The sequence below is a fragment of the Arachis hypogaea genome, chromosome 13 (genome assembly GCF_003086295.3).
Source record: "Arachis hypogaea cultivar Tifrunner chromosome 13, arahy.Tifrunner.gnm2.J5K5, whole genome shotgun sequence".
Taxonomy (NCBI): Eukaryota; Viridiplantae; Streptophyta; class Magnoliopsida; order Fabales; family Fabaceae; genus Arachis; species Arachis hypogaea.
The window spans coordinates 14,356,124-14,378,782 of NC_092048.1; the positions used below are offsets into that span (position 1 = coordinate 14,356,124).

At 32.0% G+C, this 22,659-nt stretch overlaps 4 protein-coding genes and 1 pseudogene across 6 annotated transcripts; 2 read left to right on the top strand and 3 right to left on the bottom strand.

Moving 5' to 3' along the window:
* Window positions 1-499: 499 nt before the first annotated feature.
* Window positions 500-1,498, bottom strand: LOC112735767 (PLAT domain-containing protein 3). Its single transcript, XM_025785273.3, has 2 exons — window positions 1,366-1,498; window positions 500-1,214 (listed from the first exon to the last, which is right to left on the bottom strand). The coding sequence occupies exons 1-2, from the start codon at window positions 1,435-1,437 to the stop codon at window positions 753-755; spliced, it is 534 nt and encodes a 177-aa protein (XP_025641058.1). The 5' UTR covers window positions 1,438-1,498; the 3' UTR covers window positions 500-752.
* A 3,037-nt stretch (window positions 1,499-4,535) lies between these two features.
* On the bottom strand, window positions 4,536-11,474 carry LOC112737384 (autophagy-related protein 3). Of its 3 annotated transcripts, none has more exons than XM_025787269.2 (12): window positions 11,100-11,471; window positions 10,293-10,406; window positions 9,091-9,303; window positions 8,631-8,701; window positions 8,287-8,403; window positions 7,108-7,271; window positions 6,606-6,679; window positions 6,276-6,327; window positions 5,956-6,021; window positions 5,634-5,761; window positions 4,928-5,032; window positions 4,536-4,848 (listed from the first exon to the last, which is right to left on the bottom strand). In XM_025787269.2, the coding sequence occupies exons 3-11, from the start codon at window positions 9,249-9,251 to the stop codon at window positions 4,933-4,935; spliced, it is 933 nt and encodes a 310-aa protein (XP_025643054.1). In that variant the 5' UTR covers window positions 9,252-9,303; window positions 10,293-10,406; window positions 11,100-11,471; the 3' UTR covers window positions 4,536-4,848; window positions 4,928-4,932. The 3 variants fall into 3 exon arrangements, with proteins under 3 accessions (XP_025643054.1, XP_072067376.1, XP_025643053.1); XM_072211275.1 differs by having other exon boundaries at window positions 10,293-10,412; window positions 11,100-11,446; XM_025787268.2 differs by lacking the exon at window positions 10,293-10,406 and having other exon boundaries at window positions 11,100-11,474.
* A 1,158-nt stretch (window positions 11,475-12,632) lies between these two features.
* Window positions 12,633-13,809, top strand: LOC112735768 (wall-associated receptor kinase-like 20). Its single transcript, XM_025785274.3, has 2 exons — window positions 12,633-13,523; window positions 13,633-13,809. The coding sequence occupies exons 1-2, from the start codon at window positions 12,677-12,679 to the stop codon at window positions 13,701-13,703; spliced, it is 918 nt and encodes a 305-aa protein (XP_025641059.1). The 5' UTR covers window positions 12,633-12,676; the 3' UTR covers window positions 13,704-13,809.
* Window positions 13,810-15,241: 1,432 nt separating this feature from the next.
* LOC112735769 (equilibrative nucleotide transporter 3) lies at window positions 15,242-16,733 on the top strand. The gene is given in 2 exon segments (XM_025785276.3): window positions 15,242-15,280; window positions 15,282-16,733. Coding segments are annotated over 2 exon segments (1,149 nt in total). The 3' UTR covers window positions 16,392-16,733.
* A 3,932-nt stretch (window positions 16,734-20,665) lies between these two features.
* On the bottom strand, window positions 20,666-22,485 carry LOC112732731 (COP9 signalosome complex subunit 4-like; annotated as a pseudogene).
* Between the last annotated feature and the right edge of the window lie 174 nt (window positions 22,486-22,659).

A 22,659-nucleotide genomic window follows, 5' to 3' on the forward strand; every position in this document is an offset into this window, starting at 1 on the left:
TATAATCTTTTAAGGACTAATTTGATTGAAAAAATCTTTTAAAGATGAATTTAAAGAATGAGTCATCTTTTAAAAACTAATTTGACTATTAATCTTTAGAGGAAGACTCACATGCAGTTATTTTTATATGAAGTTGATAACTAAAAACTGTTAGATAATAATTTAGTCAAAGTTGTCAAATCATCTAACAGTTCTTAAATATCAATTTCACAGGCACGTGAGTTTCCACCTAATCTTTTAACATATTTCACTAAAAAGTGGTTCAATGAATCAATGAAGCTCGATCTTCGTATCAAAAATAAATAAGCATATATTTCAATTTAGATTTTATAATTATTTTTATAAAAAAATATTTTATTTTAACTATTGAATAATAGATTATAAAATTTAATTTTTATATATTATAAAAATATTATTTTTATTTAAAGTGTGATTATTTAAATAAAGATCATCACAAACATTTTCGTTAGAGTAGTTGGCAAATAAATAATGATAAAAATTCAGGGGCAAATTTACGTGAAATTAAGGATTTTCACCATAAATAATTCCTCATTACAACGCCAATAACCAAGAAGAATATCCTTTCAATTAACAATTTTCACCATGCATATGCATAAAGCATCATCACATACCACTTCTCTACAGCATGCACGAAATTGAAAACAACTAAAAGAGATCAAACATCAACTACCACAAAAGAAAATAAATCAAAAGAAAGAACGATGAATCAATGAATTGAATCATGCATCTCATCAAGCCGACGATAACTTGGCATTATTCCCGACACTGAACCTGCTGCCACGACGGGCGTATTGTGCACGGTGGCATCCGTCGAGGACGGCGGTGAGATTGTAGGGGCTGACATCATCAGCGAGCCACTGGTCAACGTAGAAGAAGGTCTGAGAGCATGATTTATGGGGGCCAGTGGTAGTAACCTCAACATAGTCGCAATACCAACCATGGTGGGAGCCAGAGCCGTCAGAGGTGAGGTTGAGGCGGCAGACCGGGGTGTCTATGCATGGGCCTCGGCCGGTGAAGGCGTCAAGATTGCCGCGCTCCAGGTAGTTATAGCCTTGGCCCATGATCCCCCAGGCCCGGAGGTTCGGGACCCGAACCTCGCGGGCCTTTACGTCACTGAGGGTGACAGTTATGTTTGCGTCTGTTCCTCCCTTTATGATGGATCCGGTTTTCACGTACATCGTGTACACACACTCCTGCTTATACGTACATACATACATACATGCATGTTGATTAGATGGATCGGAACATCAATAAGATTGTTCGTGAAGAGAGTAAAATTAAATTAAAGTATATGAATAGATAAATTTAGAAGAGAGGTGTATATGTGTGAAATTGAATACTTACATTGGAATCGCCACGGGCATCTGCAGAAAGGAAGAGAGATAGAAGAAGAAAAGAGAGGTATTGTTTCCTCATGGTCTTGTGTTAATTAGCTGTATTCAGCGACTGATCACTCTGCTTTTATGTTATTTTCTTTTTGATAGATTCAGATCGGAAAAGATGGACCATTTATAGCAATTATATACAGGGGAGACACGTTTACCATTCTACACAATAAGCACTATATTAAATTATCAATCATATATTCTCCTTTTCTTTCTTTTAAATATTAATATTATATATTTTTTAGAGGCTAATTTTTTTTATATAAAAGAAATATTTGTATTTTTGTTGAAAATAGGATTATATATGGAAAAGTATAGGGGCTAGCAACTTTATTAAATTCTGGTCAGCATGTAACCAGTAAAAAAAAGTAAATAATTCCACATTATTGGATGAAATCTCACACCATTAAAAACATAATTGATGGATATTTGATGGCTACAAATTACAAAAGTTGCTGGCCTCTAACACTCCTCTTTGGTGTAATTAGAGATGGGTGAATTTCGCAGGTGGAGAGTCAATACGGTTGGACACATTTTCTACACATTCACAATTCTGTAACTTCAAATATCAATATACAACCATAGCACCATCTTTATCTCATATTAAAAATAAGAGGAATGCTAGGAGGCCAGCAATTTTTGTAAATTGTAGCCATCAAATAGCCATCAATGATGGTTTTAATGGTGTGAGATTGGTGTGAGATTTCATTCAATGGCTCACTTTTTTTTGCTGGTTACATGCTGACCAAAATTTAATAAAGTTGCTGGCCCCTAGACTTTTCCTAAAAATAATCTGCATTTTTTAGAAGCTACCATTTATATTTTTTTAAAAAAATATTTTTCACATGATAAATAAAGGGGATTTCTATGGTGACTAAGGCATTAGTGGTTAAAGGTGACCAAAGATTAACCCACAAATAAGAGATTGACACGTGGAATGATTGATTATAATGAGAATCATTTTAAAAATATGTTTTTGTGAATTACATTAAACCAAGGAGCCATAGTTTTCACAAATTTTCAAAAAAAAATTTGTGAGCCTTCGATAATGTAGACCAAAAATGGGAAAAGCTAAATGATAAGAAAAAAAACAAGAAAAATATATATACACCGAAAAAAAAGGATAAATAAAAAACTGTGCAGTTGATAAAAATGAGAAACCAAGTAAAAAAATTAAAAAATAAGAAACTATGACATTAATTTAAAGTTTATAAAAAAATCTTATTATTTTTTGTTATTTTTAAATTTACGTAATTGAATTCTAAACCAACAAATTGAATAAAACCTCATTTAATTGTATTATATTTTGATTTTTTTAATTTTTTATTATATATTTATTAATAATTATTAATTATTTCTTTAAATAGATAATATAAGAAGGAACTAAGTTGAAAAATTAAAATCAAAATTTGTCATATTATGAAGTTTTAAGTTTATTTTTTTCTATTCAAATATTTATATTGATAATTTGGTTTCTATTATATATTAGTTATATCTCTTAATTATTTTTTTATAATTAAAATTTGTAATTGAGTATATTTTATTTTTTTAATTTAATTTTTTGATTGATTATTTTTTAAATAGATGTATACGACAAAAATAAGAGATAAGAGAGGGATATTTATTTCGATAAATATTTTTAAAATTATTTATTTTGGTAATTATTACATTTATTTAATTTATAAAAATAAGAAATCCCACAAAAATGTGGCCATTATCATTCTTTTCACTCATCATTTTTACCTAGGTTTAATTATTCTATTGGTCCCTATAATTTTATCAAATTTATAATTAAATTTTCATATATATTTTTTTCAATTAGATTTTTACATTGCTTTTAGTTTTGCAATTAGGTCATTGTCAATGTAAAAAATGTTAGAATTAACAGAATATTTTTTCACAAACTAAGATACCCATAGTATATCTTTGACCACATTTTTTCCAAAAAAATATTTCATTAATTTTAATATTTTAACGCGAAAATGACCTAATTACAAAATTAAAATTAGTATAAGAATTTAATTAAAAAATAATATAAAAATTTAATTACAAATTTAATAAAACTAAAAAAATTCAACAGACTATATAATTAAATATTTTATATATTTAAATTTTTATATTCATAACTAAATAATTAATTAATTTTTACTATATTTAGATTATATTGGTTGATTTTTTTATAAATAAAATATATAATTTATTAAGAATTTTACTATTATTGACCATGTTAACTACTCTGGTCTTTTCTTTCCAAATCTACCACGCATAACCTTTCAATTGGATATTCATCCTTGGCCACCTTAGTCACTGTTTCATTATGGCTACCACAGACGTCCCCATAAATAAATTGTTTTTACTTTTTTAAATAATTTTTTAAAAAAAGATAACTCAAAAAAAATATTTTATAAGTTCATCTAAACAATCCTTTAATAATAATAGTTATTTATGGCATATTTTTTTGTAAGGGATATTAGCAATTTCTAAAGAAGAATTTAATTTTTATATAATATGAGTATAAGGTAGTTTTATTTTTACTTTTTACATATACATGTAATACATCCAATTATTTAACGTTAGATTAATAAATATAACAACTTTTTACATTATCCGCATAAATGATTCATACATTAGAAGACAGTATAAACATTTTATACTATAAATACATCAAAATTAAATTATAAAATCCGCTAGTCCTATATTTGGTGGTGATCTTTCGTATTACTCAACTTGAATGTCATATAACTATCAAGCTATAAGTCCAAATCTAATCAGCATTTCACTACAAAAACGTACATAATAGCTTAACAAGCTCAACATTAAAGAAGTAATTCGCGTTTAAAAACCATATAACATGACACATTTTGATCTGTCATTTAACACTTTCAATTTCCAATGCATAAAGAGCACAAGCGACTAAGCAAAATCATCTACAAGTTTCGCCGCACATTTTAAGTGTGATTTACAAACAAGTGAGTAGTGACTTCTATTTGACTATCATTCTCTCTAGGTTAATTTTTGTTGGAAAATCTCATTTCTTCTATTACTGCTGACTCGAGTGGCCCTAATTGTAACTCTTGTTATCTTAATGAAATCTATGATTTTTTTTTTAAATAGAAGTTGGGGGGAACGTAACGATAAGCATTGGCTGCCATATATTTCATTATAGAGTGACGTAGAGTTAGCTATATATGTACAAAGACAGTAACCAAACCACACAAACGTGGCTGTAATTTACATGACATGTACACTTGGCAACAACAACAAGGTATAATTTACATGACATGTACACTTGGCAACAACAGCAAGGTTTATACGCAATCTGAATACATGCGCAACAAACCAACAAAACAAGATAAAAGGACCGAGTGTTTCTGCATTGGATCCAATGGGAAATCAACAATGGAGTATATTCCCCAGTTATACTTGAATGTGCTGCTACCATCTGGAAAAAAAAAAGAATATAAGAATGAAAGAAAAAAGCCATGTTATGATACTAAGGAAAACAAATAAAAATCAGTTACCTTAGTCAATTGTTGCTGGAGCTACCAAGATCAAAGTCCATTGTGTAATCATACTCAATAGTTGGAATTACAGAGGCCATAAACTTCAAGAATAAGAACAGGTACCTACACAAATACATTACTTATATTTAGTTATGCACTCCAAGGAAAAAAAAATGTGATTATACTAAGTCAGGCATTGCTAAGAGGGACCAGATCCAGAAGCGCCGTACCAAGTTCCAGTTGAAAGCTTACACAACTCACGAATTTGAATAAAAACAAGTCATTATTTATGGGAATTCAAGTCGTGTGGAGTGGTTGAAGTAAAATTAACAGGCATAAGCATACATGTTGGAATTCAATATGGCATCTCAAGCATAAAGTTGCCCCTATCTCGAGGAACATAATATAATTAACCACGGAAACTAGGAAAGGGGTAAATGATTATTGAACAACAAACAGATGCATGCTTGAGTATATGCTACAAACAATCTTTAGGCAGATTCCATAATCAAATATTCCATCACCTGAAAGCCACTAATTACATATCCGATAAATAAAAAATTGTGAAGCTAATGAGGAAACAATATTTGTATGGATGTTGTAAACAATTACAGACAATGTTGCTTTAGATTTATTAAAAGAAAAATCCAGTTTATATCACCATGTGGAAGATTTTAATTACGTTTCTATGAAAGCAATAATATCTTGGACAGAAAGGATTTACTTGTCAACTTCTGGCTCAACCCCACGTGACATCAACACATCAATGATTTTCTTCATCACTGCTCCATGTCGACATGGATGAATAGATGCATGCTTACCAGGCAAGTGAGGGTGGTCCTCAATTGTTACCTGTATATATTTCATGTTAGAACAATAACGTATTAACATAAGTTTGGCAAACTATAAATTGATAAATAGAGGGGTAAAAAACATAGGACGTATTAAGCTTAATAGTTTTACCCGTTTTGCTTCATCCAACAATAAACATCGTATTGAATTCTGATAAAATATCATTCACATAAACAATTCATGTCATATCTCACCGTTTTGCGAGCATGGTCCTGACTAACATCTTCAAGGACAAGTTCTTGTTGCAAAAGCATCCTTGACTGCAAGATGGAAAGATGGGATCATAAACCAGTGAACTAAGTTTCCAAGGTATAAAAAAGAAAAAAGATTAAGGAACTGTTATCAACCCACCCCCTGAGCCCCCAGTTCGGGATATTCAGTTATTCACATCATTTATATCCACTACTTAAAATAAGCAAACATTAGTTGTCCTGGTAGGTTCACCGTAGGCTTATAGACCAGACAAAACTAAATGAATATATATAGTTAAAAAGAGATCTTGTGGAAAACAAACCTCATCATACCCGGTAAGCCATACTCGAGGTGTTTGATAATATTTATCATACCTGCAAACAAGTCAAATAGAACTTTTCAAATTATTGTCTAAAGACTGTTTGTTTCAAATACAAAATAGGTAGTCCTTTCTATGACAGAAAGAACAAGATACAACAAAGAAAATAGGAGGAGTACAAATATGTCAGGAATAAATATCTTCCAATAGTTTGTTTTGTGTGATATGTCAGGAAAAGATACACAGTCTTCTCTGATATCACGAGTAGCAGTTTGTTCAGGAACAAAATGGCAATCAAAAAAAGTTATACTGAAAGTTTGAAACTCATCTTACGTGATACTGACGTCATAAGTTCGGGTTCGTAGAATATTATCATCATCAGGTTCATGAGCCACTAGATATGTAGACTGAAGTGTAAACAATGACAAATCACATTTCTTAAATTAGTACTAAACAAGTAAACAATGAAAGTATATAGTTCATAAAAAATAAGTAAACTAGTGGAAAATTATTTGAAATATTATATTACTATTACAAATTATGCAAATAAAAAATAAAAAGTATTAAAATGAAAAATTGAGTTAGAGCTCACATTCAGGTTGTTATTGCCTACAGCCTACCTAACATTTTAATTCCAACAAATATTGCAAGGACAGACCAGCCTAAAAAGACTCGCAACAAGCATAATATGAGAATACATCTACATATGACAGACGATACATATTTCTGTTCTCTTTCATGAGATTCAATAAACCTTCACTTTTCACTCCAAATACAGATGTATAACAGTTAGGAAACAACAATCTAGCTTCCTAGAAAGTGATACCCAACTTACAGGATCTGTAACAATGTTATCAGTTTCTTCAAACTCAGCCATATCCGGAATATCGTCTTCCTCATCACCTCCCATGTAGGATGAAATTTGCTTAATAGGTCCCTTTTTGCTGATTTCTAGGCTTTCCATGGAAGGTAAATCCTCTTCCTCGTCGGATTTGGTTTCTTGAAAGAAAGAAATAAAAAGTAATAATAAAGGTGTAAGGTATGAGCATCAGCGAATGGGATTAGAACCAAATCACAATATACTCATATAGAATAGAAGCTCTTGTTTTGCTACTCCCACAAGTTTGGGAGTTATGCTAGTCCTGTATAAAAAAGTATTATAAACAGATACATTATTCATGCTCACAACCATAGGACGGATCTTATTTCAATTTCAGTTGTAATTATTTCAATTCTGGTTAGTAGCTTGAAATTTTATTTGAAATTTTGGAGATTTCAATATGTTGCAAATAAATCCTTAGGTCTTTCTTGGGTGGAGGTGAGCTAGCCACACTGGACTCAAGGGAAAAACAGTTGCTGAGACCTTAATACCTGTCTACCTGGACATTTGCTGGTATCCCACTCACAAGTGAGAAGAACTTAATTCAAATATGGAAATCCCGTCAAGGTTTTTTTTTTTTTTTTTGTTGTGGTGGGTTGGGGGGGAGGGGAGCAGTTTCAAGGTGGAAAACAGATTATTAAAGGATTTGATTGGCCAACTCAATATATGTTTATGTCAGTATGTCAATGGAGCAACTTGATCATTCACTCTCTTTTTCGTCAAAAGGAGGAGCAGAATTGGGGAATTCAACAAAACACAGAAACAACATCTGGTCACAACAATGAGCACAGATCGAAGCATAGATAATGAGGGAGGAAAAAATTTGTAAGAGTCTGTTTTAGGGAAAGAAAGGTGGAAGTTTATGATTAAATGGGGGTTGTGGCACACCCAGAAGCTCGAGATGAGAGTCTGACATTGACACCGATCTGCGATGCTGTTGCCTCACCACTTGCATTTAATGAACATAATACTAACTTACTTTGGGAAAAGCCTATATTTGTAAAAAGCAAATACTACGAAACCATTATTGCACTAAGATTGTGGGGGTTATTTTAGGTAGTGGACTAACCTAACCCCAAGCTTGTACGGCAATGTAACACAACCCTAGAATAATGCCCCCAACAACATACATACCTTTAGGTTTTCCATGAGTTGCTAGCCATCCATCATTTTCTTCATCATCAAGTAGAACTTCTCCTCCAGCCGCTTCGTATTCTTCTTCAACAGATGCAGCTCTCCGCAAACAAGGCACTGTCAAGTGTTAAGCAACCTCATAAACCAGCATTAATGAGGACAGCCATAGTTACTTGTTTAAGACCACAATAACAAATTCAGGAGAACCTCAGGGAAATACAGGTATCATAATTTTCTAGCTTTAAGGACAGAAAGAACAACATAACACAGTTCAAACTAGACTGAAGATAACAAGAACAAAGAAGATGTATGACATACAAATACATCCCAAGCTCGACTCTTACCATTCCTAGTAATTAAGAATTGTTTATCCGCTGGCAAATATGACTTCCTTTTGCTTGGCTCACCTGATTCCCTATTATGCAATGGGAAAACAGAACATTAACAATTAATGAGGGCACAAAAAGAAGGACATCTTAATTTTGAGCTTTAGCAATTGCCATAACACAAATGAATGAAAATTTTCAATGCTTGCTAGTACTTAATATATGTACATGATTCAAATCATCCCCGAAAGTCCCATATGACCCCAAACCCTTTGTTACAAGGACCGAAGCTATATAACTTGATCGAAATCCTTCTGAGAGGTAAAATTTTGAGGCTTGAAAGCAGATTTAAAAAAATATATATTTTGGAAATAACAAATAGCTATTAGAGGAACGAAAACATCGTGTAACAGGGACCCTAACTAAGAAAGATGAAATCTTTGGGATGAAAAAAAAAAAAGAAAGGGGGAAAATTTACCAGGACCAAGTGGGGCATTTGGCAACGAGATTGTCGCCGGCAATGACGAACTCGGAGACACTGAGAACTCCTTTCTCTTTGAAGGCTGAGACGGTTCGAGCGCTCGTGATCCTCTCTACTGTGCCCTTGAAAGCTTCGTGAATCTTCTGAGACAAAACCATCCTCTTCTCTTATGAAGAAGTTGAATGCAGAAATGCAGACTTAGATTGCAGACTGCAGAGGAGGAAGAGGAATTGGATTATACGAATGAGAGAAAAAGTTTTGGACTTCCTCTCTCAGTTTTTTTCCCTTTTTTTTTTTCCTTTTTCGTTTTTTGCTTGTAAACACGGTCACCTTGTCAATAAAAACAATAACTATTGGGGTTTGTGGATTTGCATTTTAAGGTTGAGAGAACCGGACCAATCAACGAACCGGTATAGCAACTGGTTCAATGATTCAGAAGTTCAACCGAAATTCAACCAGAATTCAACCGATTTAATTAAATATGAAATAAAATTATTAAAAATTTAATATATACTTTTAAATATTTAAATTTAATATTTTTTAAATTGATAAAATTTAAAATTTTATAATTTTATATAATAAATTATCCATTAAAAATTCAGAAACAATTTTAAAAATCAACATTTATAACTAACAAAAATCAAAATGCATATAATACCACTAATAGTTATTCCAATTTCATAAAAATAGTAATAAAAATATAACAACAGCATAAACAATGCATTGAAACACTGCACCATAACACTATCAACTTAAAATCAGAAAAATCAATATAATAAATTATCCATTAAAAATTCAGAAACAATTTTAAAAATCAACATTTATAACTAACAAAAATCAAAATGCATATAATACCACTAATAGTTATTCCAATTTCATAAAAATAGTAATAAAAATATAACAACAGCATAAACAATGCATTGAAACACTGCACCATAACACTATCAACTTAAAATCAGAAAAATCAATAACCCAGTATCAACAACATAGAAAAAAAAAATCAATCTTACAATTTCAAGAAATCACTGAAAAAGATTAAATAAACAAAGACCAATCAAAATATTCAAAACTCAAAACGGGCTAAGAAATCCAATTAACCAACTTGAAACAACAAAAACCTGAAAAGAGAATCTGAAATTCCAATATCCATAAAATTAATTCAGAATCCGATGTCCATACAATTAACTCAGAATCCATACAATTAACGCAAGTGAGATCATTCATCTCTCGTGATTGAAGGAATGCAACTTGAACTCCTTGCAATGGCTCATTTCTTTAGTCCATTTTATTCTTCTTCAGCATAGCTTTCATGACTTCAGCTTGGAACAAAACAGGAAAAGCAATAGCATACTTGATGAACCTAAGCGTTCATGTAATAGAAAAGAACAAAAGCAATACCATACTTCCAATCAAGTATTCAACAAAAGCCTTCCAATCAAATATTCAACAACACAAACCCAGAATCCAAAAATAGAAAACTCAGCATCAAAAGTCAGGAAATCCAAAAACAGACAAACTAAGCATATAAGCAAGATTCAGAATCATATAAGCAACAACCCAACTCAAAACAGAAAAATCCAAACTCAGCATCCAAACTAAATTCAGGTTCTGAACTCAAATCTGCCCTAAATTATTATTATTGAACTTATATAGCAAAATTCAAAATTCAAAATTCAGAATTCTAACATTGAATTTACATTAAATTTATTCAAAATTACAGAACCTTTAATCCATATCCATATAATTAACAAAATAAAAAAAAAATTGAAAAGCAGAACAAGAACTCAGAAGAAAAACTGAAAAAACTCTGCATCTGAAGCTCTAAACTGAAATCTGCCCTAAATTCCTCACTGAATAAAAAATCAATGGAAAACAAAAACCAAAAACCCATGAACTCAATAACATCAGCAAGTCAGCAACCCAGTTCATACCGTTTTGTCACCAAACGTCCAAACCAAATAAACAAAATTCATTGAAAAACAAAGATGTTATGTTAGAGTACTCACCGCGGAAGAGCACAGAAGGCCAGACGACGACGACCAGATGCCCGACGACGACCAGACAACGCCGACGACCAGGATGACAAGCCGACGACCAGACAACGCCGACGACCAGACGCTTCGGAGTTCAGAGATCAAGACAACGACGCCGTTGATAACTGCCTCGCCGCGACGGTGACGCTTCGATCCGGCGTTTGTTGGAGGTGACGGTGGCGTTTGTTGGAGCCTTGGAGGTGACTGTCTTCGAAGAGGAAATTAGGGTTGGGACTTGGGACTCTTCGAAGAGGAGAAGGGGGCTCACTCAGCAGCGTTCAATTTCATTCAGGAACAGCCCCTTTTTCTTTTTCTTTTTTTTTTGTTAAAAGGCGTCAAAACGACGCCGTTTGGTGGCTGGGTGGGAAAACCAACGCTTAATAAAATCCGGCCAATTCGGCCGGTTTGACAGTTAACCACCGGTTCGACCGGTTTTTCACTGGTTTTATTTCCTTATTTGTATATAATAATAATAATAATAATAATAATAATAATGGTTCAACAATTTGAGAATTAACCAAAATTAAAGCTATATTCTTTTATCTATTTCAATTCATAACAAAATTTAATTTTTATTTATATAAGTGTTCTAACAAAATCCTTTAAATAAAGCATGTAACTCAATTTAATTTTCGTTCTTTGTTTTGGTTTTTTTTTTTTTTTTTTGAAATTTTGTTAGCACATGCCTGTCAATAATATAATAAAATTTTTTTATAAATATATTATATATACATTAAAACTTTATTAAGTATTTCAGAATATCTGTTAATGATATTTTTTTAGAAGTATAAATAGTATAAATAATATTTAAAATTAGACAAAATTATACTTATTTTAAGTCAGTATTGCATCCAACTCTATTTATGGTTTAACCTTGATTAAATAGTCAAATAAAATATTTTAACATTAACTAAAATTGACCCAAAATATTATGAATTAAAAAGATTGAAAGAACTTATTTAATACATTAATTCACATTCTCATTTTTCATTGTCATTGTCATTTATCACTACTTATAAAAGTATGGTAATTATTATTAAAGTTATTGAGCCTATTTTTCCTACAACGACAATTTATGATTGTAATATTTTTTTTCAAAAGTTGTTAAACTATAAATTAACTTTTCTTTACTATATCAATAATTTCTCACGAAAACTTTTATTAATTTTTTATAATTTTAAAATGATAAATACAAATTTATTTAACTTCCTATTTTTATAACATTAGAGAAACATTAAAAAATTCATTAGTTATAATATAATTACTAAAAGTTTCTTTGTTCCACCGGATATTATTGAAGAAAATTATTTTCTACCTAGTGATAACAATTTGATAAGCAAATTAAAAGGGAGTGACCTTATTTATTTAAAAACGGCATTATATTTTTTCTAAATATATAATAATATTATTATTAAATAATATTTATCATTTAATGCTGAAAGTCAAAGTCCTCAGTATTGAACGCAATAAATATATAGCAATAATAAGAAACAAAATAAAATAAAATAAAATAGCAAAAACCATAATTGGCGCGATATATAGTAGTAACCATGACGTTAATGCATGATGCATTCCATTCAATTTGTTCTCTCTTCATTCACCGCGCAACAATGGAGGCCACCCCAACAAACCTCATCCTCTTCCTTCTACCATCCATTCTTTTCATCTCACGTGCTCCTCATGTGACACCAGCCACCCCATGCCCCCCATGCGGCAACACCACCGTCCCATTCCCGCTAAGCACCACCCCAACCTGTGGTGATTCCGCCTACAAAATCCGTTGCACCACCAACACCCTCGTCTTCGACACGCTCAACAACTCCTACCCGATCGAGTCCATAAACCCTAAGTCCCAGCGTCTCGTGATTCGTCCCGCACCGCTCGTGCCGAACACGTGCATCACCACCGACAAGATTCACCAAGGGATCCAACTCAACAACACTCTCCCTTTCAACATCACAAGCTCCAACACCATTGTTTACCTCAATTGCACCCAAGCGCTTCTTATGTCGCCGCTTAACTGCTCCTCCTCCAGCCTCTGCCATACCTACATCAACGCCACCGCCTCCGCCTCCGTTTGTAATAACGGACTGCTTTGTTGCACGTTCCGTACCGGCGGGTCCACTACCTCCTACCAGATTCGGGTTAGGGATGTTGGTTGCAGTGCCTATTCGAGTTTTGTGAACTTAAACCCGGATCTTCCGGTGAACCGGTGGCCCCAACCCGGTTTGGAGATCCAGTGGTTGTTGCCCAGGGAAACGGTTTGCACATCGCAGAAGGATTGTGATTCTGCCACGTCGGCGTGTGGACTAGATCCTAGCTCTGGGAGTGGGATCAAGAGGTGCTTTTGCATCAATGATCTTGTGTGGGATCCCATTGATGGGGTCTGCACGAAAAGTAAGTTGAACTGGTATAGAATTGTTGTTTTTTGTTTTTGATTTGTTCTTCTTTTTTCGAATTATTTCTCATGTGGAAAAAATATTTTCGTTGGTGTTGACTTGTGCAGAGACTACTTCTCACGATCCGAATGGCAATGGCAGAAATAGATCAGAACAAGTAGCAGCACATATTGTATAACTAAACGGGAAATTCTTCACGTGATATGTTAATAATTAAAAATCGTTATATGAATAATTAAAGATTATGTAATAATATTTTTATTTTTAATTTTATATTAAAATAATTATATGTGACTCTTTCCTGTTATTAAAAGTAGAGAATCAGTTCCACACTCTAATGTGAGAACAGATCAGAGTCTATTTTCCATTCTTTTTTAAAAGGGGAGTGTTAGGAAACAATGAAAATTTTGAACAATATGAATAACTACCAATCAAATAAAAATACACTATACTCTAATTTAATGTTATTAATTAAATTTATTCTTTTAACCCTATTAATTCCTATTGTTTACACATTATTCAAAAATTTTGTTAGTTACATGAACTTTTCCTTTTTAAAATGTGATAGGGCTCAAAGTGTTTGAGCTAATAGCTATCTTGAGAATAATAAGATTAGATAATGATGTTTTACTAGTGGATTAATAATCATCTTTAACTATCTTCCGTCAAAATTAGTGAAAGAAAACTTCATTTTCTTTTATTGAGCTTTGGTGAATTTGGCGTCACGGTAACTAACAAATTTTTAACATTCAAAATGTTCGATCAGATTATAAGGTTGCTTTTAATTTTAGAAAACTTGTGCATGATTTTTACAAGTTTAGACATCTTCATCGTACTCAAAACGTGATCTTGTTTAGGTTATATTAAATTATTCTTTCACTTTAGTCCATAACAACAATAAAAAAGTTTCGTTATATTAAATTATTTTTTCACTTTAGTCCATAACAATAATAAAAAAGTCTCGTGACCTATAAATTCAGCTCAATAGAATATATAAATTCAATTACAATTTTAGTCTTTATTATTTTATTTTGTGCTTGTTTGAGCGTCATTATTTTGATAAAAAAAATATCTTTTTTTAATAAAAAAATCTTTTTTTTATTTTTTAGTGTGTTTGACAAATTTCTAGTAGTAAAAGTAAAAACACTAAAAAAATAAAAAAATAAAAACATCTTTTTTGAGAAGCTGTAATTTACATTTTTTTAAAAGATCTTTTTTATTTAAAAAAGATGTTTTTCATGTAATAAATAAACAAAAAAGTATTTTTATATTATTATACTCAAACATAATTGATAGATAAAAAAATGTTTTTGCATGAAATACCCAAACATAAAATTACTTCTACATCTTTTAAAAAAAGATAACTCAAAAAAAGATTTTTTTTCTAAAAACTCACCCAAACAAGCCTTTTATATTTATGTTATCTTCTTATTTTATCTTATCTTTATCTTTTATCTTTTTTTTGAACAATGCTCTATATATATTTAGTTTTACCTTCATAATACAATTCAATTCAATCAATCAACAATCAATAGCACTCATTTTTTATTGTATCTGACTATCTGTGCTCTCAACTAGGATCATATAGCACACCAAGCTAGGTTAAAAGTAAGTATCTGAGGCAGCCATGGTTACCGCAGATCCTCCAACGAGACTTGAGGGAAAGTATACAGCAATAGCAGTGTGTTGGCTTCTTGGAAATGGATGTCTTTTCGCATGGAACAGTATGCTCACAATAACAGATTACTACTCTATCTTGTTTCCGAGATACCACCCCTCAAGAGTTCTTACTCTTGTATACCAGCCATTTGCAGTTGGAACGATTGCAACACTTGCCTACAACGAAGAAAGAATAAACACAAGATTTCGGAACCTATTTGGATACATTCTTTTCTTCGTAGCCACTCTTTTGGTGTTAGTTATAGATTTAGCAACATCTGGTAAAGGAGGAATTGGAACTTTCATTGGTATATGTGCAGTAAGTGGTGCATTTGGAATAGCAGATGCTCATGTCCAAGGTGGAATGGTGGGAGACCTTTCATATATGCATCCTGAATTGCTTCAGTCTTTCCTTGCTGGTGGAGCAGCATCAGGTGCATTAACTTCTGCTTTGAGGTTAGTTACAAAAGCTGCATTTGAGAACTCCAAAGATGGTCTTCGCAAAGGAGCACTTCTGTTCTTTGCCATAACAACATTCTTTGAGCTTCTTTGTGTCCTTCTCTATGCATTTGTGTTTCCCAAAGTACCAATTGTGAAGTATTATCGATCAAAAGCAGCATCAGAAGGAGCAAAAACTGTTTCAGCTGATCTTGCAGCCGCTGGCATCCAGACCTCATCTGACAATGAAGATGTAAAGAAACAAGAGCGCAAAGGAAAGAAGCAATTGTTAATGGAGAACATTGATTATGCAATTGATTTGTTCCTCATATATTCTCTAACACTCTCTATCTTCCCTGGATTCTTGTCAGAAGACACTGGAAAACATAGTTTGGGCGATTGGTATGCTCTTGTTTTGATTGCCATGTACAATGCGTGTGACTTAATCGGAAGATACATTCCCCTAGTGAAATGCATTAAAATGGAGTCTCGAAAGTTGCTCACGACAACAATAGTTAGTCGTATCTTACTTATACCGGCATTTTATTTCACTGCAAAGTATGGTGACCAAGGTTGGATGATGTTGTTGACATCTTTCTTGGGATTATCCAATGGTTATCTCACTGTCTGTGTTCTTACTAGTGCACCCAAAGGTTACAAGGGACCAGAGCAAAATGCCTTGGGAAACATATTGGTGTCGTTTCTTCTTGCAGGCATTTTTGCTGGCGTAACACTTGATTGGTTGTGGTTAATAGGTAAAGGCTGGTGAGATTTTCACTAAGCCAACTAGGGGAATTGTCAAGCCATTATTAATTTATTAAATAGGACTCATTTTTTATATTTTTTTAGCATTAGACATGATTAAGATTGTTTTTTTTTTATTATTTTAGAGTTAGATAGAGTAAATATTTATGTATAGTTATCTAGTAATTTTTAATTGAATTTATGTATTCTATTGAATTGAATTTGTGAATCACAAAATTTCTTTATTGTTGTCATGGATTAAGGTGGAAGAGTAGTTTAATAGACTACTCTTTATACAGACATGGTAAAAGTTAATTGCGACGCTATCATCTTCTAGAACCTTAATTTTACCGGTTTTGGTGGTGTGTTTCGAACAAAAATGATTCTTGGATAAAGAATTGTTGTGACTCTCTTTTAATTTGAAATATTTTTTAGAATGAATTCTTTACTATTTGAAGGGGATTTGTTCTTGTTTGAGAGAGTATATGCAAGTCGGTCATTATTAAAATCGACTCCATAGATATTTCTTTATTGTTTTAATTTGATTCTCAGCAGCCATTTTGTTAGGACGGTGATTTGGCAATGAAGATCAGAGAACTGTTAAGTCTTAATTGGGCGGTTCAATTTTCTGTTAGCGAAGAGAGAAATGTGAGATGGAGCAGAATTCATCGAGTGGTTGGAGCCTTGATTGGAGTTGCGCGATGTTCTTTGCATTGCTGTGACCTTGTTTTGCTCTTTTGTTACTAAATTTTTTGTTGTTGTTTCTGAGTCTGCGTTTCTTGTTTTTCAGTATGGTAAAAATTTTACTTTTAAAAATAATTTATAAAAGCTAATTTTTAAAAGATAATTTTTTAAAAATGAAAACATATGTGTTTAATAAATTAAATTAAAAATAATTTTTAATAAGCATAAATAATAACAAGAACTAATTTTTAAAATTTAAAAATATTATAATAAATATTAATATAAGAATTGAATTTTAAATATTAATTAATATATAAAATTATATTAAATATTTTAATTTTGATAAATACAAGTCAATTTTTAAAAAAGTTTCTCATAAATACTTTAAAAAAAAGACAAATATATTTTCAAAAAATTTTACCAAATCAAACTTTACAAAGTTGATAATGTCCAATGTGATTGAAGTCACAATTCGTATTGAGATTTCCATGCAACAATTGACACATTCTGTCTAAGAATAACAAAAAAGCCCATTAACAAGAAAAATGTGGCATCACTCATTTGAATATTTGAGATTGCTTATTACGTGCTAATAAGTAATTTTGTTGAATCTTTTACTGCAGTTTTTTTTTACTATTTTGAATAATAAAAATTAATTTCAAAAATAGGTTTATTAATTATTTATTTATTTCAAACACTGTATCAAACAAATTCAGTCCAGCAAAAGATCCAGAATTAGCCCACATCACCGTAATAATTCATCTCCACAAAACATCAAACAAAAACAAATGTTGCATTGGAATGATTTGGAATGATGCAGCATTCTTTAATGAAGAGTTCCTTACCATTCAGGTTAATTAGCATAAATGTTGCTCTTTTATGAAATGTTGTAACTTCTTGTTAATTAGCATAAGATTGGGCCTTCCTTGTTTTTACTATTCAGGTTTGAGGGGTCCAATTACAAATGCCACCTACCTCCTTTCTAATCCCACAGTTTCCATTTCTCAAGAGTTAGTAACTGCAACCTCAAAACACCCACTACTTTCAACTGCATACATTAGAGAAAAAAGAGAGAAAAAATGACAAAGAAAAGCTCAGTGCTGCATTCAAAACTCCAAGAACTCTCATCCATACTGGATGATCTGTTGCTGCATGCCCCTGATCAGACACAGTCCCATGAATCTCTCTCCAAAGACATAAAGAACAAGATTGCTTTCATTCGGAAATTGTTATCTGCTGAAGTTGCTTCCAATTCTCAATCACCATTGTCATCAAGTCCCCACCATCTGCACCACATTTCCGAGAGACTTGCCTCCTTGGAGAAAGCCTTTCATGCATGGAACACTCATCAGACACTGTCCCCTGAAGACATCAACATCGACAATGATTCTACCTGCTCTTGCTCCAATGACGACGGAGAAGAAGAAGAAGAAGAAGAAGAAGAAGAAGAAGAGGTTTTTCATGATGATGTTGGCGACACTGACAAGGATATGGTGGAATTTCATGATGAGAGGGAGATAACAAAGGTTGGATTTGATAGGATCGCATCTTTTGCTAATTATGAAGATGCTAAGGAATTTTTTGAAGGTTTTTCTGGGTTGAGGGTTGAGAGAAAAGAATTGGGAAGTAAGGAAGAAACAAGAAGAGGAGGCAATAGTGCATGTTATGCAAAAGCTTATGGGTTTGTGTTAGGGATGTTCTTGATGGGATTCATCATTCTTATTTTCTGTGGCTGTTTTGATCCTTCTGTGGAGCAACATGGTTTTGCAGCCCTTCCAACTTAGCCAACTTCAATGGTATTCACATGAATTCTGTTGCATATAACTTACTTTTAGGATCTACTAGACTTGTCTTCTAATCAATGATTTTGTAATTTGGATTATCTTTTAAACTTTGCTAGCACGGAACATGTCACAGAACTCAGAAGCACAACTGGCATCAGTTTAATAAACTTATTAAATTGAAACAACTAATCAACCATATAATAGCCCTTGGATTGTGACTAAAATTTAAACTTAACTGTATTAACATCATGTTAAAGTCATTTTGAAATTCTTTTATGCTGCATTGCAATTTATATTATAGTTATTTCATTTTGATGCCTATTTTTGATGTAACGTGCTGCATTTTGTTTAATCATAGTGTACGAGGTTGTTTCTACCCTGGACTAAAAGGGTGTTGGCTATAAAATTTTATTTGTTTTTTCAATTTGACTCTGTCAAAAGTAGGAAGGAGCAATAGTTAATTTATTTGGGTTGAAAATTTTCTACACCATCAAAATATCTTTTGATAGCTTTTTTTTCTCCCACCATAATTTTTGTTGTGTCTTAAGATTTATAAATAGGTAGTTTCTATTATGCTTAAGAATTAAGATCATGGTATTTATGATAATTATAATTGAGTTATAATTTAAAAGTGTCATTAAAATTTTATAACTCAGAAATAACAAAATATATATACTTTTTTTCTATTTCGTTCAAGGAGATGCGATGAATAAAAAACATTGAACTTATTCAGGTTTTCACGTCATGAAAACTTATCTAATTCTACCTACTTTGACATGTATGTGCCATGTCTGTAGTAGAAATGGCAAAACTCCTCGGAAAATCCTCGCGGTTATTGGTTCAAATGGAAATTTGAAGACGAAAACTTTTTCTTGCAGGAATGGAAATGGGAGAAGAAATTTTTCCGGTACAATTGTGGGGCTCCTGGTGGATCCTCACACCATCTTTTAAGAAAGATCTTTTTTCAAAGACATGTTAATTTACTTTTTAAATGCTTGATGGATATATGCGCACACTAATGAGAAGGGGGAATATTACCATCATAATCTTTTTAAGTTATTTACATCTCTTTCAAATTTAGTTGAACTCAGATTTAAAATGAGAAGAATATAATAACAAAATAAAACCTGAATCTTGCTTTGAAGATATAAAAAATAGTATCACTAATAAAGTAATAATGCATAATATAGGGGTGCACCATAATTCAGATCACATTAAAATGATTCCCTTTATTTGCAATATCAATTTATTTCCAATTAGTACTAATTTAAAATATTAAAAAGATATTGATTAACTTAATTTATTTTTTTTTTTATACTAAAGATAGGATACTCGAACCCGCAACTTCTTAATTGAGTATGGGGAGACTATGCCATTTGAGCTATTACAAATTGGCTTAACTTAATTTATTATGATTGCTTATTAATTTAATATTCATAAAACTTTGATGACCTTTGGTGTTGTGAACTGATATTAATTTAGCTTTTTCCAATTAACTCAAACCAACACAAATCATCAAATACACATTCACAGAAGAATAAGATGAACTAAGAAGTGATAGTGATTCAAGAATTTTGTTAAAATAATGAATTGGATTACCTGCTCTTCTGTTTTTAAAAGCAGGAAAAAAAATCAAATAGATAAGTAAAGAACTTAACTTTTTGATGCGCCCATGTGGATATCTTTTTAGGTAAACCATAAAAAATGCACTCGAATAATTTTCTCGCCGAAAAAAATGTACTCGAATTTTGTTATTAACAAAAATACCCTCAAATAATTTAAACGTGATAAAAATTCCCATCATCAAAATGTATAACAGCTTCAACCTGCAATAGTAGCGCAAAAACTAAAGAGGTTGAAGACAGCCCTGAGTTATCCCTTGCGGAATACTGTTTTTCTTCTCATAGTGGCCAACAAGAGTCCCTCAATTATAAGTTCTACCATCTGAGTACCAATTATAAACTATGCGGCCATAACTGTCATATACATATCTGGTCAATAGATCCCCTCATCCTATCCTCATAAATCATTCTTGATGCGATCTTCTCGGCCTAAATGCAAAATTTATTGTTAGAAATAAAATCAAAACAAAGATGGACGGATTGAACTTGAAAAAAAGTGCACGAACAACATAGGAAAATTCAAATAAAAAATTAACAGCTTAAAAATGTATGACTGTTGAAACTAAATGCTATACCAGTATACCTTGTGAGGTGGGATCCCAAAAGCGTGCCTACCTCATCAAAGCTACAAAAGCATACAAACAGCTTAAAAGGCATATAACCCATAATAATTTCAAATTAATCTAACCAAATGAAGCAATAAACTGGAGATGGAAATTTCATAAACCTCGTATTGGTATACAGTTTGCTTGCACTCAGAAGGTTATGTTCAATCATAGCATAGTCCACCACAGTGAAATTATCTGGAAGAAGAGCTTTCTGTGGAAAAGAAAAATAAAAAACTGAGACACAAAGATACCTCAACTTACCAAAATAAGATACAAAATGCAAGCCTATATTAACCTGATGTGGTTCAATTCTTCTGAAAATGCATCAGTTTCAGGCTTTCTAAGAATTCTCTCCAAAATACACCTGATATAAATGGATTCACATTATGCAATCAGCAAGGAAAGCCACAAATGATGTTGTTGCTGTTTTTTCTGTGTGTGTGTGTGTGTGTGTGTGTGTGTGTGAGAGAGAGAGAGAGAGAGAGAGAGAGAGAGAGAGAGAGCTTCTGTCGTATTGGATGGATATTTAACTTTGAACACCGCTCATCCTAATCAAAGTACACAAACATTAATATAATAACATTTGACATTGTGAACAGAACTTTCACAATTGTACAGTCATTAATGAATAATGATTGAATCAAATACCTAGTACAATGTTGCAAGAAAATGTTAACATTGCGGTCCTGCAGTTGCCAATAATGTGCATGTAACAGCAACAGATAAAGCTTGCTCAAGGCTTCCTCATTGATCTCCCTACAATAAAGAATACACCAAGTGCATACGTAGAAAGACACAAGGATATCAATAAAATCAGACAAAAAAGACTGAATGCAACATACGTACTCATCTCCTATTTGTCTTTTCTCAATTTGAGATATATCATAATATCACAAAGCTGCTTCCAAGAATTTCCTCTTCAAATCTAAGATCCTTGCTTAGCATACTGAGAGGTAAAAAAAAATTGGAAAATAGAGAAACAGATTTGTCAAGACTCATTGAATTCATGGATCATTAAGCTAAGTCATCTTTCACAGCCATAAGTTTTCAAACCTTATACTGCAAATTCAGTGCTTCATGCTGAGTGCTGACTATTGCTAACCAAAAATGATGCTTTATTAATAAAAGCTTCAGCATGGACAGCATCATCATCCTGCCAAAAAAGGGTAGATTTTAATTGAAGACTTTGCTTTGCAAAAATAAATAAATAAATGATTTTCCATCAGTAACAAAGAGAAAAAGTGTAGTTAGAAAGGACGAAACATCCCTATACTTACAGAAGTTAAAATAATAATGTTCATATATATGCAAACAAAGAACTGGAATTGCAATAGACAGTATATAACGCTAAAAATTATAGATAATATAGTATTGAATACTTGTGCTCTTCCATGATTTGTTATGACTATCCTATATGGCATTTCTTTTTAAAAAAGAAAAAATTGATAAAAGAAGGTTATAACTAAGACAGAGAAAAATAATACAAGATTGGAGGACAAGAGATCCTCCTAACAAGAGCCAAAACAAACAAAAGAAAAGAAAAAGTCAAACACGGTCTTAGAAACAGAACCATCTAATATGGATTTCCTTGCAAA